The following is a 16,783-nucleotide window of genomic DNA, read 5'->3' as shown; positions in this document are numbered from 1 at the left end:
AGGTAACGGAAATGGTGAGTGTCAACCTCCTGTTTGACTGGTGAGAGGGCACCGCAGGGGAGTCATGTTGGTCCTCAAAATATCCACAAGCGCCCGTTTTTCAACCAAAGTATTTATGGTGGAGAACCCCCCATGTCCCAAACTCACTCTCTCACTGAGACTGAGGGTAGAGTGGAGTGAAGAAAAAATCTTCATGAGGCCAATCTGCTGACACTGGCTTGTTCGCCAACTCAATGAAGTAACTCTGAAAAACAAAGTGTTGCAAGTTCTGCATCGTTCTCACTTTCCCCCTCCCCCCAACCCCCGCTAAGTGGGTGCAGGAGGGCGGAGCAAGGAAAATGGAGAGAAGTGGGCTGTAATGATCACACATAGGGTTGCCAACCCTCCAAGGCTGGCCTGGAGTGTCCAGGAATTGAAGATTCGTCTTCAGGATGTGGCTGTGAGCAACGCCCCCGAGGAGAAAAAATCATTGCAATGTTAAAACAAAAAAGGTTTTTAAATTTTCTTCCAACTCTTTTATTAGCTATAAACATTTTGGAAATGTTGGGGGTGGGGAGGCTTTTTGACTGGGGGAGACCGATGGATTTCATGGGATGAAGCCTCCAGGAATAGGCCCAAGAAGAGTTGGCAACCCCTAAATCCACCACACAATCATGAACTGCTTTGAAAGGCTATTGTGCTGAAATATTGCCCCCCGCCACCCCTCTCCCCACATCCCCCTCAGAGGGTCACAGAAAGTTCATTATTGCACAATCCAGGTCATTTCTATAACTTTGGAGCTGACTATCTGAGCGCTGAACCCGGTCATTGGTTGACTCTCATCCAATCAGGCAGTTGGATTCTTGGTCTTGCATACAGATTGGCCAGTTCGAACTTTAAACCGTCCAATCAGAACACTGGGGTCTCGTCAAGCCAAGGTCAAAGGGCCAAGTGCTGCAGGTCAAGTGGTTGGCTGGTTGCCAGAGGCAACAGGCTTGCGGCCTAGCGGTTTCAGCGCATGTGACCCTCCTCCACGTTGTAGATGGATTCCTTGTGGAGGGCCAGGTCGGCCTGGCAGAGCGGCACCGTCCCGTCGGCTGTCTGCCCCTCGAGGTCGATGTCCAGCAAACTCCGGGCGCAGCCGGTGTCCAAAGCGGACGGGCAGGAGGTGCCGAGGCGCTCGTCGCCAGAGTCGGCGTTGCTGGGGGTGTCGGCGCTGCTGCCGGGCGAGGCGCTGTGAGTCCTGGTGAAGGAGACAAATCGCCAGGGGTCGATGCGTGGGCGGCTGGCTGCAGGCCGGGGCCTTGGCGCAAACTCCAGGGTCTTCGGCCTCTCCAGCATCGCGTCCCTCTCCGAGGTTTTCCGCCGCAGGATCGGAGGCAGGAAGGAGGCGGGATCCGGCAGGCGCGGGATCTCGGTGGAATCCTTGGGAACACCTAGGGGGTGAATCGAAGGGGAAAAAATGAGTGGAAGCAGGTGCACTGGACAATGGGGAACCCGTACGGTCAGTAACCAGACAATATGGATTTAAGGCAATTGGAAATCAACCGGAATTTGCTACAAGGTCATTCATCCCAACTGGTCCCAACTGGGTCCCAACTGGGTCCCAACTGGTGTTTATGCTCCACGAGACTCCTCCCTCTCCTTTACATCCATCTTTGGAATTCTCTACCCCAGAGGGTTGTATGTGCTCCTTCACTGAATATATTTAAGGCTGAGATGAAGATTTCTGCTCCCTCAGGGAATCAAGGAATATGGGGAGTGGGCGGGAAAAGCGGAGTTGAGGCCAAGGATCGGCCATGATTATTGTATTGAACAGTGGAGCAGGCTCGAGGGGCCGAAAGGTCTACTCCTGCTCCTATCTCTTACCCACATCACCATGTCCTTCCATTCCTTTCTCCCTCATGTGTTTATCCAGCTTTCCCTTAAATCTGTCCATCCCATTCGCCTCAACCACTCCCCGTGGGAGCGAGTTCCGCACTCTCCCCTCTCTCCGGGTGAAGAAGTTTCTCCTGAATTCCCCAGTGGATTTATTAGTGACTGTCTCATATTGATGGCCCCCGAGATCTGGGCTCACCCACATCTTCTGACCCGTCCACATTCCCACTCCCTTTCCACCCGGGACCTGCGGACAGATCGGGAATGGGAACCCGCTGGGCCCTATACCCTCTCCCTCCCAACTCCTAAGCCTAAAGAAAGATGTTGAGAATAATTTGAAAGCCCTGTTGTTGACTAGGCCAAGACCAGGAATCAGCGCGCAGGCTGGATCGAGTCTGATCTTTTCCTGTCGTCCAGTCCCCTCACCTGAAACCCCCTTCCCCAGGGAGATCCAATCCCCATTAACCCATTAGTGTCAATGGTGAAGTCGGGGACAGTAACAAAGCTGGGACACAGGGAAAGGGTGAGCAAGGTGGACACGGCATTGGTCAAATTTTTTAACCAAAGTAATTGAAAGATTTAAGTCTAAAAGGTTGAGTTAAGAATAAAATCTACACGCTATTGCTTGAAGCTCAAAGACATTTGAGAAAACTGAACATATATAATGACAAAGTCGTAGGAAACCACAGTGCAGGTTGGTTTTTAATCTAGGTTGGAGTTTACCTGCGTTCACCAGGTTTTGGGTGCTGCTGTCTGACGGAGTCCTCCTGTGCGTCTGGGTCTGCGTCTGCTGCCGGATGGCGCTGTCCGACGGGATCCTCCTGTGCCCCCGTTTGACAGCGGACGAGGCGCTGACGTGGGTGGGGGTGAGCGACTGCTTGGGGTCCCTCTTGAATGTCTCCACCGTCAGGTCGACCAGGGGGTTGGCGGCGTTGGCGGCCGAGGGCGTCCGCGAGAGGCTGCCGGCCCCGTCTGGCGTCCCGCCGGGGCCGGTCTCGTCGCTGTCGGACCGCAGGAGCGAGCGGGTGGAGTTGCAGTCCGAGATGGAGGAGAGGGAGAGGAGGGTGACAGAGGAGGAGGAGGAGCCGTCCAGCGAGGGGAGGATGGACTCATCCCTCCTGGACACCAGGCGGCTCGGGGGGCTGTTGCTGTTGTTGCCGCTGCTGCGGAAGCGGCCGGTGCGTTGGAAGATCCCATCCCGTTTCTTTCTCTCCTCCTTGGCCTCCTGCTCGTCCTGCAGGAGCTGCTGGCGCCCCAGGGTCAAAAGGTCGCAGCTCAGGCCCACCGAGCCTAGGACGTTGGCGCAGCCCAGCAGCACCAGGTCGTTCCTCCGGCGCTGGGGGCCGTGTTTGAAGCTGTCGCCCAGGGTGTAGATGACAGGGGAGCTGTCGTCCAGGACGTTGGCCTCACTTTCGGGGAAACCCAGGACAAAGGGCGACTGGTTTGGATTTTGGGATTTCTGGCCCTCTGCAGAGAGAAGGAGTTGAGTTAGAGTCAGGCTTTACTCTGGCCAAACAAAACAGCAGCAACTTGCATTTCTGTAGCACCTTTAGCATCCTCAAGAGGCGGCAGCCAGTGAAGGAACGTTCACCCGGGTCAGCCAGTGGCTCAGCGGGCACCACGCTCACCTCTCAGTCTGAAGGCTGGAGGCTCGGGTCCCACTCCGGAGACTCGAGCCCAACGTCCAGGTTGACCACCCCGGTGCAGTACCGAGGGGGTGCTGCACGGTCAGAGCCCGCATTTGCCCCCTCAGGTGGGCAAAAAAAATCTCATTATTTCAAAGAAGAGCAGGGGAGTTCTCCCCGGTGCCCTGGCCGATAATTATCCCTCTACCAATATCTCAAAAGCAGCGTGTCTGGTCATTATCCCATTGCTGTTGTGGGAGCTTGCTGTGCACAAAATGTTCACTGTGTTTCCTACCTTCCAAAACTACCTCAAGCCCTGCAAAGTGCCTTGGGATGTCCCGAGGTTGTGAAAGGCGCTGCATAAATGCAAGTTCTTGCCGTAAGCCAGGAGACAAGTGTGTCAATATTCGGCCTATCTATCCCCCACTCACTTCTCCCTCACACTCTCTACCCCCCCACCCCCAACACCCACACGTTCCAGTTTCTGGCGGGAGTTCCAGTCCGACTGTTCTCCCCCATAGCCGCGTTCGTCGAGATTAAATTCACTCCTCAATGTCCCTGGGGTAGTGGGAGGAGGGGGCCATTTTCATACCCTTCCCTCCCTCTCAAATATCCCAATGGAAGTTCAGCACCTACCCATCTCCGTGAGGCTTGCAAATCCCATGGTTATTGGAATGTGCCGGGGGGCTTTCCCCAAACTTGGGGCACTCGATGACCAAAACTTGCTGCCGTCCCCCAGAGACCTCAACCTGCAGGTGCAAAGAAACAGGCGTCAGGAAACTGAACGGCCATTCGGCCCATCAAACCAGACTCCTCGCTACAGCAGCCATTATAGCCAAGAGCAATTTAAATGTTCTCCGAATGGTTACCTCTCCCACCTTTCCCCAACTATCCCAACCATTTCTCCCTTGGGTTTTGGGGAGGTTTGATCGAGGGGTACAGGATTGTGACAGGTTTCATTAAGGTAGAGAAACAAAAGCTGCTCCCATTGGCTGAGGCTACAAGGGTAAGGGGGACACATTTAAGATTTTGGGTAAGAGATACAGGGGGGTTGTGAGGAAGAACTTTGCTTTTTAAAGCATTGAGAGGTAATGACCCGGAACTCGCTGCCCACGAGGGCGGTGGGAGCGGAGACGATGAATGATTTCAAAAGGGAATTGGACAGGTGCTGGAGGGAAATAAACTCACGGGGTGAGGGGGAGAGTGTGGGGGAATAGCACTGACTGGATTGCTCTGCAGAGAGCCAGCATGGACTCGATGGACAGAATGGCCTCCTTCTGTGCTGTAAATGACTCAATGACATGTGTCCATGTTCATTAAGGACTGGACTTGGACTCAGTTCAAGACCAAGTGAACACAGGGACCCATTAACCCTATATTGGGCCCAAACTGGACATTTCACTACAACAGGAGGAGAGCACAAGACTAACAAAGCCAGGCTGGTGTAGAGTGAGGTGCTCAGCTGAGGCTGGGACTGAGGCTCATTGACTGGGTACTGTAGAGGGAGCTTTACTCTGTATCTAACCCCGTGCTGTACCTGTCCTGGGAATGTTTAATGGGGACGGTGTAGAGGGAGCTTTACTCTGTATCTAACCCCGTGCTGTACCTGTCCTGGGAGTGTTTGATGGGGACAGTGTAGAGGGAGCTTTACTCTGTATCTAACCCCATGCTGTACCTGTCCTGGGAGTGTTTGATGGGGACAGTGTAGAGGGAGCTTTACTCTGTATCTAACCCCATGCTGTACCTGCCCTGGGAGTGTTTGATGGGGACAGTGTAGAGGGAGCTTTACTCTGTATCTAACCCCGTGCTGTACCTGCCCTGGGAGTGTTTGATGGGGACAGTGTAGAGGGAGCTTTACTCTGTATCTAACCCCGTGCTGTACCTGTCCTGGGAGTGTTTGATGGGGACGGTGTAGAGGGAGCTTTATTCTGTATCTAACCCTGTGCTGTACCTGCCCTGGGAGTGTTTGATGGGGACAGTGTAGAGGGAGCTTTACTCTGTATCTAACCCTGTGCTGTACCTGCCCTGGGAGTGTTTGATGGGGACAGTGTAGTGGGAGCTTTACTCTGTATCTAACCCCGTGCTGCACCTGTCCTGGGAGTGTTTGATGGGGACAGTGTACAGGGAGCTTTACTCTGTATCTAACCCCGTGCTGTACCTGTCCTGGGAGTGTTTGATGGGGACAGTGTAGAGGGAGCTTTACTCTGTATCTAACCCCGTGCTGTACCTGTCCTGGGAGTGTTTGATGGGGATAGTGTAGATGGAGCTTTACTCTGTATCTAACCCCGTGCTGTACCTGTCCTCGGAGTGTTTGATGGGGACGGTGTAGAGGGATCTACACTCATATTGAACCTGATTTAGGTGAGTGCCCAATAGGAGGAAGTGTTCCTTTGTTCGGAGTTGTGGCCTCACCTTGAGAATAAAAATACCCAATTCTTGGTTCCGAAGGAAGTGGGGATGTGGTCCGGTCACCAATAATATGTAGTTAACAATGACTCATTATGAACAGGTCCAGCATTTAGACATTCCCTGCCTGAGCAACATGGCTGATGTAGGAGACACATCAATTCATTGTGACATTTCTAAGTGGTTTTATTTGCACAGGAACTGGAGGAGACCATCCAGCCTCTCAAACCTGTTCTGCTGTTCAATTAGATCATGAGTGACCAAGAATCGGCACCATTTACCCACAGATCCCGATTCCCTGGTTCAGCAAAATTCACCCCACTCTTGAAACTTTCAGTTGACCCCCAGCCTGAACAGCTTTCTCGGGGAGATAGTTGCAGATTCCCACCCACCTCTGTGTGAAAAGGTGCTTCCTGACATCACCCCTGAACGGCCTGGCTCGAATTTTAAGGTTAAGCCCCCTTATTCTGGACTTTCCCACCTCCCCACCACAACCCAGAGGAAATAGTTTCTCTTTATCTACCCAATCAAATTCTTTAATCTCTTAAAGACCTTGGTTCGATCACCCCTTAATCTCCTAAACCCAGAGGAATACAGACCCAATCTGTGGAACCTTCCCTGTTTTTTAACCTGGGTTAGTCCTGGTCTAATTCAGTGATGCAGGTTTAAACCGATCATGTTTGAGAGCAGTGCTCGGATACAGGTTGACCTTCCCCAGCCGTCTATCACTGTGGGGCCTATTAAAGGGGCTAGTGGGATGTCGGCCTAGCATTTTATCCCCAACCCTATTCCGGGCAGCATCAGAGAGGTTGATAGCGGCTGCCAGGGGAGGGGGTGGGTGGTGGGGACAGGGCAGAAGCCCTATTTCCGGAACGAAGATTGGCACCTGTCCTCCCCGCCCAGACGCTCCTTCTGCTGTGTCGAGCTTGGGCCCCAGGTCCGGCCCTTCTTCTTGTGGCCCTCGAACTCTTCACGTTTGTACACGGTGCTGCGTCCCCAGGTCTGACTGCCTTCACCCGGTGTCACTGTGGGGAAGAAGCAGCTCGATTAGCTGTCGGCAGGTCACATTTAAGCTACCGCGCTCAGCGGTCACACTCCGCGCCCGACCGCCTCAACAGCGCAGCACCGCCAAGGCTCTTTGCAGACTCTTTTCCTTTGGGTACCTGCTGCGGCTCAGTGGACAGCGGCTCCCACCGCGGAGTCAGAAGGTTGTAGGTTCGAGTCCCGCTCCAGAGACTTGATCAAAAAAAAAATCTGGACTGGCTCTCCCGTTGCAGTACTGAGGGGGTGCTGCACTGTCAGAGGTGCCATCTTTCCATCAAGTCATTAAACCAAGGCCCAGTCTGCCCTCAGGCACCTTTCAGGTGGACCTAAAAGATCCCGTGACACTATTTCGTAGAAGAGCAGGGGAGTTCTCCCTAATGTGCCGGCCAATATTTATCCTTCAGTCGACATCAAAAAAAAATACCAGATGATCGGGTCATTATCGCGTTGCTGTTTGTGGGAGCTTGCTGTGCACAAACTGGCTGCCACATTTCCTACATTCCAACAGCAACTACACTTCAAATTAAAAAACGTACTGAATTGGCTGTAAAACGCTTTGGGACTTGCCGAGTTCTAGAGATCTGCAATTTATTCCTGTACATATAAAAGCCACAAGAGGGCAGCATTGTTCCATTTTATATTTTCCACCAGAGGATTTGAGGTCAGTGCTTTCTGTTTCTTTAACTTCACTCTTTCATCTACCCATAAACGCCAGGCAGTGTTCCCACTGCAGATAGACACAGATCTTTGATGGTCAGGTCTGGGATTTATCCCCCAGTGAGGCAGCCCTTTCAATAACAGCCCTTTCCCCAAAACCTCCAGACTCAAAACTCAAACTGGAGAAGGGAAACAGCAAGTGAGATCCAAGGACAAAAATAGAATCATGTTCCCTGCACTTCGAGGGTCCCTGGTGCCCAGGTTCGGGCCCCACGAGAGCCCACTCCCGAGCCACTCCCTCCCCCCAGCCCCGTCTGCAGCTCAGGCACCCCCTGGTACAGCAGGTGAAGGTGGCACTGAGCTCGAGTTAACATCAGAACATAAGAAATAGGAGCAGGGGGAGGCCATTCAGCCCTTCGAGTCTGTTCCGCCATTCAGTGAGATCATGGCTGATCCTCTACGTCAACCCCATTTTCCTGCACTATCCCTGTATCCCCTGGCGTTTTTAATATGTAGAAATCTTATCGATCTCAGTCTTGAGTATACTCAACGATTGGAATTCTTTGCCCCAGAGGGCAGTGAGGCTCAAAGATTCACCACCCTCGGAGTGAAGAAATTCCTCCTCATTTCAGTGTTAAATGGCCTGCCCCTTACTCTGAGACTGTGGGCCCTGGTTCTAGACCCTGCCTGCCCCCCTCAACAACCAGGGGGAAATATCCTTCCTGCACCTACCCTATCGAGCCCTATGACAATGTGGGAATGAGATCACCTCTCACTCGTCTCAATTCCAGAGAATAAGGGCCCCGTCTATTTAACCTTCCCTCATAGGACGATCCCTCCATCCCAGGAATTTGAGTGAACCTTCGTTGCTCTCTCTCTCCCCGGCAAGTATAACCTTCCTTAGGCAAGGAGACCAAAACTGGGCACAATACTCCAGCTGTGGCCTCACCAAGTTCAACGGAGGCCACAAGAACTGAGAGGTTACAACTATCAGGAGAGAATGAACAGGCCGGGGCTCTTCTCTCTTGAAAAGAACAGACTGAAGGATGATATGATAGAAGTCTTTAAAAATTATGAAAGGGTTTGATATTGTACCTTAGGGCTGACGGTGAGGAATAAATTCGCCTTTGTTAAACTACAAGTTTGAGAAGTTATAGCCGAATATACTCAAAAGTTAAATACACCAACCCGCTAAACTACACCGGATTTCATTTTAACTCGTCACTGAACCTGTAATTAATAATTCTGCTTAATTAAGGCCCTGGCATCACGGAGCTGGTGCAGAGATACATACAACAACAACTTACGGCGAATGGCCCTTAGTCTGGGGATCATGATGGGGCTTCCAGGTGGACTTGATCCATCTGCCGCCTGACCCTTCCGCTTGTCCACGGTCGGCGATGCCTGCACTGTGATCTTGTGCTCAAACCCTTTCGGACAAACAGAAATCTTTGTTATCTTTTGGCGCCAGGCAGCACCCATACGGTCATTAGAAATAGGAGGCGGAGGAGGCCATTCGGCCCCTCACCCCCTGCTCCACCGTTCAACAAGTTCATAACCGATCTGATTGTGGCCTTAACTCCACTTTCCTGCCCTGTCCCCCCGCCCCATAACCCTCGACTCCCTCGTCGATCAAAAATCTGTCTCACTCCGCCTTGAATATATTTAATGACCCAGCCCCCACTGCTCTCTGGGGGAGAGAATTCCATAGGCTATTGACCCTCTGAGAGAAGAAATTCCTCCTCATCTCCGTCTTAAATGGGAGACCCCTTATTTTTAAACTGTGTCCCCCAGTTTTAGATTCCCCACACGAAGGGAAACATTCTCTTGGCATCTGCCCTGCCAAACCACCCCCTCAGGATTTGACCTGTTTCCCTGAGATCACCTCTCATTCTTCCAAACTCCAATCGGACGAGGCCCAACCTGCTCATGTCTTGTTCCACTGAGTAATTAAAACAAGGAGACATCCTTTCCCGCCCCTACCCAGCTTGGCATGAGTCAGTGTGGGACTGAGCTACAAGGAACAGGAAGATCCCAGTTTGATCCCTCGCCTTGTCCTGAGTTACAGAGAGTGTCAGCCCAAGGGCCCTGGAGAAGTTGGCCGCGGGTAGGATTAGGAGGTTGATATCTGCCCCCCATGGTTAAATAGCCGACTGATATTTCGGCTTAGGGTTTTCCCAATGAGTGTTATTCCAAGGTTGGCGGGGGTGGGGGGGTAGAGTATTACTAGGATGGAGTGAAAAATCCGTGTTTGATTGTCTAGGACGTGAAGACTGGGCTCTGGGTGAGGGGGAGGAAGGGAGGGAAGGGCAGGTGCTGGGCTGGGGGATGAGCGGGTTTGTCAGGAGGAAGCTGAATGAGCCCCGCCCTCTCGGGTGACGTAAAAGATCCCGTGACATTATTACAAAGAAGAGCAGGGGAGCTCCTCCCCTCCCTCCCCCACCCCCAAACCCGTGTCCTGGTGCTAATATTTATCCCTCAACCCAACACCGCTAAAAGCAGATTATCTGATCATTGTCACGTTGCTCAATGTGGGATCTTGCTGTGCGCTAATTGGCTGCCACGTTCCCGACATTACAACAGCGAGCGCACCCCAAAAACAAGCTGCTTCATTGGTTGCCAAGCCCTGAGCTGATGAAAGGCGCTATAGAAATGCAAGTCTCCCCTTTTAGACTGGATCCCTCAAACCGATTGGCCCCGGCTCCACCTGGCGGAGTGGCCGCACTCACCGGACGGTAAGCTGATCCGGTTTCCGTCTTTTAGCTTTAACCGGCTCCTCTTGAAGTTCCCCTTGCGTTTTTTGACTTTGGGTTTTTCCTGGTACAGCTGCCGCATGATAATGTTCAGCTCCCGCTCGACGATGTCGATCTCGCGCTCGGCCAGCTCCTGCTCCCGCCTCCGGAGGACTTCCTCATGGTTCCTCTGCTGGACGGCCGCTCTGCTCAGTTCCTCCTCCCAGCTCCGCAGCTCCTGAAACCAAAGGGATCAGATACAGGGAAGGTGGTGCTAATCCCGCTCGGCCTCACACTGTGAACAAGCAGGATGCTCGGTTGATCCATAATGCGCTACAAACTCTGCACCTGCCTAGGCCGCTCGTCCACAACATCTTTAGGGTGGGGCCATTAGCTCAAGGGAAGCTGTTCCTGCCCCTTTTGTGTCACATTTGACCCTGAGATGAGCTTCTAATCTCATTCGTGTCATCGCTAAGGCTGCCTATTTGCACCTCTGTAATATCGCCTGACTTCACCTCCCCCACCCCTCAGCTCACCTGCTAAAATTCCCCTCCACACCTTTGTTACCTCAAGACTCAACCATTCCAACTCATACCCGGGTGGTCTCCCATATTCTACCCTATACAAACTTGAGGTCTTCCAAAACTCTGCATGTTGCCCCCAACAACCTCCACCGTCCTTCACCCCTGTGCTGCTCACTGAACATTGGCTCCCAGTCAAGCAACGTGTTAATCTTAAAATTCTCATCCTCGCTTTCTAATCCCTCCAAGGCCTCACTCCCTTCCCTATCTTTGTGACCTCCTCCAGCCCTCACCACCCTCTGAGATCTCAGCGCTCCTCCAATTCTGGCCTCTTGAGCATCCCCCGATTCCCATCGCTCTGCCATTGGCGGCCGTGCCTTCAGCTGCCTGGGCTCCGAGCTCTGGGATTCCTCCTCTAAACTTCTCCGAGCCTTTCTCTACCTCCACCTCCTGCTTTAAGGTGCTCCCTAAGCCCCACCTCTTTGACCAAGACTTGGTCACCTGACCTAATGCCTCCTTATGTGGCTCGATGTCATGCTTTGTTTATAATGCTGCTGTGAAGCACCGTAAGACATTTCATTATGTTGAAGGTGCTATACAAGTTGTTGTTGTTGAGTCAAAGTGGAGGGTTCAAACCCCCCATCCAAACTGTCCAAAGAACGTAAGACATAGGAACAGGAGTAGACCATTCGGCCCCTCGAGCCTGCTCCGCCATTCAATAAGACCATAGCTGATCTTCTTGTGTTTCGATTTCCACATTCCCATCTACCCTCGATAATCTTTGATTCCCTTGCCTAACAAGTATCTATCTACCTCTGCCTTAAAAATATTCAATGACCCGACCTCCATCACCTTCTGAGGCAGAGAGTTCCAAAGTCACACAGCCCTCCTCATCTCTGTTCTAAAAGGGCAACCCCTAATTTTAAAACAGTGCCCTGGGCCAGTAGAGACTGTCTCCAAATTCTGAGGTGACATCCAGTGGTGTATGCACACCTAGTGGGTGTGGGTGGGCTTCCCCTCATCATATGGTTTGTGGGAGTCCATAAACACCCCCCACCACTGAGCACTAGCCACCCTCTTGGCTGGTACAATGATGGAAGGAATATTCACATTGCTGCCCAGCAGACTGTGAATCCTCCCACTGCTTCACACCATTCTCCAAGGGAAGAGCAGGAAGGCACAACAACAAGAAAACCTCACTTTCTGTCGTCACGTTGTCAACTTTTTATAATTTCTTGTCTCCACATTTATAATGGAATTTTCCTATGTAAACGTCACATTGGAATTACAGCCTTTCACCAAGTGGTGGCGCTGTAGTACCGCATTTCAGTCTCGTCCAGCTCCTGAGCTGGTGCTGCAGGGAAATTCCAATGTTCAAATAAACGCTTTCCAAACTACCCTCCGTTTTGTAATGTAACAAATATAAATAATCTCAGGTTATTACATCAGAACAGGGTCAAAAATCAAAGACTTTAGAAACGGGGGCTGAATTACTTTGGTGCACTCTGGTGGAGTTACACTCGCTGTCCCTAACCCCACAGTAGTTGAAGGTTAAGTTTACTCAAGATGCTCCTGTGCAATGGCACAGATGATCGATTAATATTTATAACTGTAGGATAGAAGAACATTTTTAAAAATGGAAGATCTTACCTTCTGACTGGCACTAGCAAAGTTCAGCATTTTTAGGCAATAAGGGTGAAGAGAAACATGGATCAGATATTCAATCACAATGAAAATTGCTGCGTCCACCAAAAATGCTTGGGGTGACCCTATATATGGTTGTCTACATAATGTTACAATCTGAATTTATACTCCAGGTTCATGTGACAGAGAGGGCCATTTACCAGCTCAATCCATCTCAGTTCCATTTGATTGTTTTGACCTCATTGGCCACCCGTGGATTTGCCGGGCCATGAATAATCCCATCATTCCCTCACTCAGGAGATCCGGCCTAATGGCATCTCTTGGAGCAAGACTAACATTCATGTTTTTTTCTTATTCTTTCATGGGACGTGGGCATCACTGGCAAGACCAGCATTTGTTGCCCATCCCTAATTGCCCTTGAACTGAGTGTCTTGCCGGGCTATTTCAGGGGGCAGTTAAGAGTCAACCACGTTGCTGTGGGTCTGGAGTCACATGTAGGCCAGACCGGGTAAGGACTAGGTTGTCTGACAACCATCATCGATTGTTGTAAAAACCCATCGACGATGGTTGTCAGACAACCTAGTGGGAGATGATGGGCTTCCTAATGCCCTGTCCAGGCTCTCCGCCCTCAGTGAAGGACAGTTGACCTCGTGCTGCCACGAACCTGCAGGCCCACCTGCTTGCTTACCTTCTCTTTTGTCCGTAACTCGTTGAACATCTCCTGGATCTCCAGCTTCCAGTCCTCCTGTAGGGAGTGGAAAGACTCCAATGGCATCTCAAAGAGGGATGACTGCTCGATGGTGACCAGCTGAGCGAGGATTGAGTTGAACGATGGTCGGCTGTGCGCGTCCGAGTTCCAACAATCTGTCACCAAACACATCTACAGTAAAGAAACTCGGTTTTGCTGGTGACCACTTCATGTGATAATTGGAAGTTATCCTCTCTATGCGATAACATTTGAGATGGATCGTAACGAGACCATACCCGCGGCCCTCTTACCTTCCATGAGTTTTCCAAAGGGCTCGGGGCAGGTGGACGGGATGGGAAGGGTCAGTTTATTCACAGCCACTCCGTAAGCCACGGCCAGTCCATCGATCTCGCGATATGGTGCCTCCCCTGTCAGTAATTCCCACAGCAAGACCCCAAAGCTGAGGAGGAGAGCGAAAGAAGAATTAAAATTGCCCGAGAACATGAGGAGCCGCCTGGGTCTGTGAATGTTTCAGTCTCACGCTCCATACTTGTTTTTTTGTGTTCGATCATGGGATGTGGGTGTCGCTGGCTGGGCCAGCATTCATTGCCCATCCCTAATTGCCCTTGCTCAGAGGGGCATTTAAGAGTCAGCCACATTGCTGTGGGTCTGGAGTCACGTGTAGGCCAGACTGGGTAAGGATGGCAGATTTCCTTCCCTAAAGGGCATGAGTGAACCAGATGGGTTTTTATCATTTCATGGTCATCATCAGACTTTGAATTTCAGATTTTTATTGGATTCAAATTCCACCATCTGCCATCCCCAGGGCATTACCCTGGGTCTCTGGAATACTAGTCAGTGACAATGCCACTATACCACCACCCTACCCCCTCCTACATAGACTAACCAAGCTACTACAACAGCAGCAACTTGCATTTATATAGCACCTTCAATGCAGGAAAACATCCTGGTTGTGTATCATGGGGATCTTTAAACAAATTTAACACCGACCCAAAAGATGAGATATAACAGTGGATGGCTAAATACACAGCCAGCGGTAGGTTTTAAGGAGGACAGAGGTGGGCAAAAGGTTTGGGAAGGGAATTCCTGGTCTAGGCAGCTGATGGGACGGCCATCAATGTTGAGGTGAAGGAAGCGAGGTCTCACGAGAGGCCAGGAGTGGAGATACGCATAGATCTGGGAGGGCCGTGGGGCTGGAGGAGATGGCAGGGATGGGGAGGGACGAGGCCATGGAGGGATTTGAAAACGAGGATGGAAATTTTTTTTACAATCGAGATATTGTCGGGCTGGGAGTCAATGTCGGTTGGCGTATACAGGTGGTGACGGGTGAACGGGATTGGGTGGGAGTTAGGGTATGGGCAGCAGAGTTGAAGGTTATGGGGGAGTGCAAGAGGAGAGACCAGCCAGGGAAGTATTGGAATGGCCAGTCCATGCGATAGGTTGAGGCAGGGGGGTGGAGCTGGACGACGTCATGAAGTTGGAAGTGGGCGGACTTGGCGACGGAGAGAATTCTGCCCCTCGGGATCGCTGGGATATTTCTTTCTCACAGTTTTGGGGCATTCGCTTTTGACGGAGTGGAGTCCGGCTCAGTTTGCAGTCTTCCCGTTACCTCCACACGTCACTGCCCTTGGAGAACAGGGACAATTTGATGACTTCTGGAGCCATCCAAGCATAGGTCCCCGCAGCGCTCATTTTGGTGGTGCGGTGCCACTCCCTTGCCAAGCCAAAATCCGTGATCTTCAATGTTTTGTTGGCCAGATCATCGCCTTCTGCCTTCTCAAGGATCAAAACTGAAAAATACAAAGAATAATTCATTTAGAAAGCAAAAGCGGTCCATGAATGTCACTGAAGGGGAACAACCACTTCACCCGCTTGAACTCTGGGTTGGTCCCGTCCTACACAATCTTCATCCTCCCTCCTCTTTGAAATCAAGACTGGTTTCCATTAATAACCCAATGGGGGATTTCCCAAAAATTCAGCCCACAGGAGAATGGACACTATATTCCCAACGGCCTAACCTGGGCTTTGGAGGGTGCTGGTCTTCCCCAGGGGACTTGATCACCATCACCCCCGTCCCAGGCAGAGGTGGGAATCTCAGAAAATTAGACCCAACCATTTGGAGCTTCATTATAGACAATATTGCAAAGTCCAAAACCTTGCAAAAGACAAGGCTAAAGCATTTGCAATCGTCTTCTGCCAGAAACGTTGTGGAAAGGAACATAAAGAACATAAACAGGAACATAAGAAATAGGAGTAGGAGTAGGCCATTCAGCCCTTTAAGCCTGCTGCACCATTCAACAAGATCATGGCTGATCATCTACCTCAATGCCATTTTCCTGCACTATCACCATATCCCTTGATGTCTTTAATATCTAGGGATTTATCGATCTCTGTCTGGAACATGCTCAATGACTGACCCTCCACAGTCCTCTAGGGTAGAGAATTCCAAAGATTCACCACTGTCAGTGAAGAAATTCCTCCTCATCTCAGTCCTAAATGGTCTACTCCTTATTCTGAGACTGTGCCCCCTGGTTCTAAACCCCCCCCACCAACCAGGGGAAACATTCTTCCTGCATCTCCCCTGTTGAGCCCTGTAAGAACTTTTTTATGTTTCCATCAGATCACTTCTCATTCTTCTAAACTCTAGAGAATACAGGCCCAGTCTCCTCAATCTCTACTCATAGGACAATTCCAGCACTCCCTCTATGGAAAGTATATCCTTCCTTAGGTAAGGAGACCAAAACTGGACCAAATACTTCAGGTGCAATCTCACTGAGGCTCTATACAATTGCAGCAAGACATCTTCACTCCAGTACTCAAATCACCTTGATTGATGGTTGATCCATCTCTGCCTCTTCCTCAGGTCCCCAGCATCACACAGGCCAGTCTCCAGCCAATTTGATTCACTCCACATGATATCAAGAAACGGCTGAAGGCACTGGATACTGCAAAGGCTATGGGCCCTGACAATATTCTGGCAATAGTGCTGAAGACATGTCCAGAACTAGCCATATCCCTAAGCTAAGCTGTTCCAGTCCAGCTACAACACTGGCATCTACCCAACAATGTGGAAAAGTGCCCACATATGTACAGTTCACAAAAGAACAGGACAAATCCAATCTGGCCAGTTACTGCCCCATCGGTTTACTCTTGAACATCAGCAAAGTGACGGAAGATGCCTTCAACAGTGCGGTCGAGCAGACTTACTCTGCAATAACCTGCTCATCGATGCTTAGTTTGGGTTCACTCCAGGGTCACAGCTCCTGATCTCAAAATCCTGGAACTCCCTCCCTAACAGTACTGTGGGTGTACCTACACCACAGGGACTGCAGCGGTTCAAGAAGGCAGCTCACCCCCACCTTCTCAATTAGGGATGGGCAACGACTGCTGGCCTCACCACTCCCTATTGAATTTCCGGACAGTACAGGAAATGCAAATTTCCAAATTGAAGTTTTGAAAGTCCCTTAAATGTTTTTAAAGAAGTTAAAGCCAAGTTCCTTCCCATCTGGAGCTTGGAATTTAATAAACAGCAGCTGATCAGTCAAACCTCCCTCACTAAAACTCTGAAGAGTCAGACAGACTCGAACC

The 16,783-nt window shown here is 50.9% G+C and overlaps 1 protein-coding gene across 2 annotated transcripts in view; it reads right to left on the bottom strand.

The window, feature by feature from the left end:
- Nucleotides 1-732: 732 nt before the first annotated feature.
- Nucleotides 733-16,783, bottom strand: part of map3k10 (mitogen-activated protein kinase kinase kinase 10) — a 58,033-nt gene continuing 41,982 nt past the window's right edge. The window contains exons 2-10 of one of the 2 annotated variants that reach the window (XM_078533143.1): nt 14,805-14,985; nt 13,486-13,634; nt 13,163-13,350; nt 10,319-10,559; nt 8,897-9,019; nt 6,775-6,913; nt 4,119-4,231; nt 2,581-3,324; nt 733-1,415 (exon numbers count right to left, since the gene is read on the bottom strand). In XM_078533143.1, the coding sequence (XP_078389269.1) occupies nt 991-1,415; nt 2,581-3,324; nt 4,119-4,231; nt 6,775-6,913; nt 8,897-9,019; nt 10,319-10,559; nt 13,163-13,350; nt 13,486-13,634; nt 14,805-14,985 (2,303 nt within the window). In that variant the 3' untranslated portion in view covers nt 733-990. The remainder of the gene's footprint in view (nt 1,416-2,580; nt 3,325-4,118; nt 4,232-6,774; nt 6,914-8,896; nt 9,020-10,318; nt 10,560-13,162; nt 13,351-13,485; nt 13,635-14,804; nt 14,986-16,783) is intronic. The other variant, XM_078533144.1, reaches the window with a different exon arrangement.

This window comes from Cetorhinus maximus, chromosome 32, assembly GCF_964194155.1.
Source record: "Cetorhinus maximus chromosome 32, sCetMax3.hap1.1, whole genome shotgun sequence".
NCBI lineage: Eukaryota > Metazoa > Chordata > Chondrichthyes > Lamniformes > Cetorhinidae > Cetorhinus > Cetorhinus maximus.
Note: the sequence above shows the minus strand (reverse complement) of the source record. Positions and strands in the feature narration are given on the sequence as shown.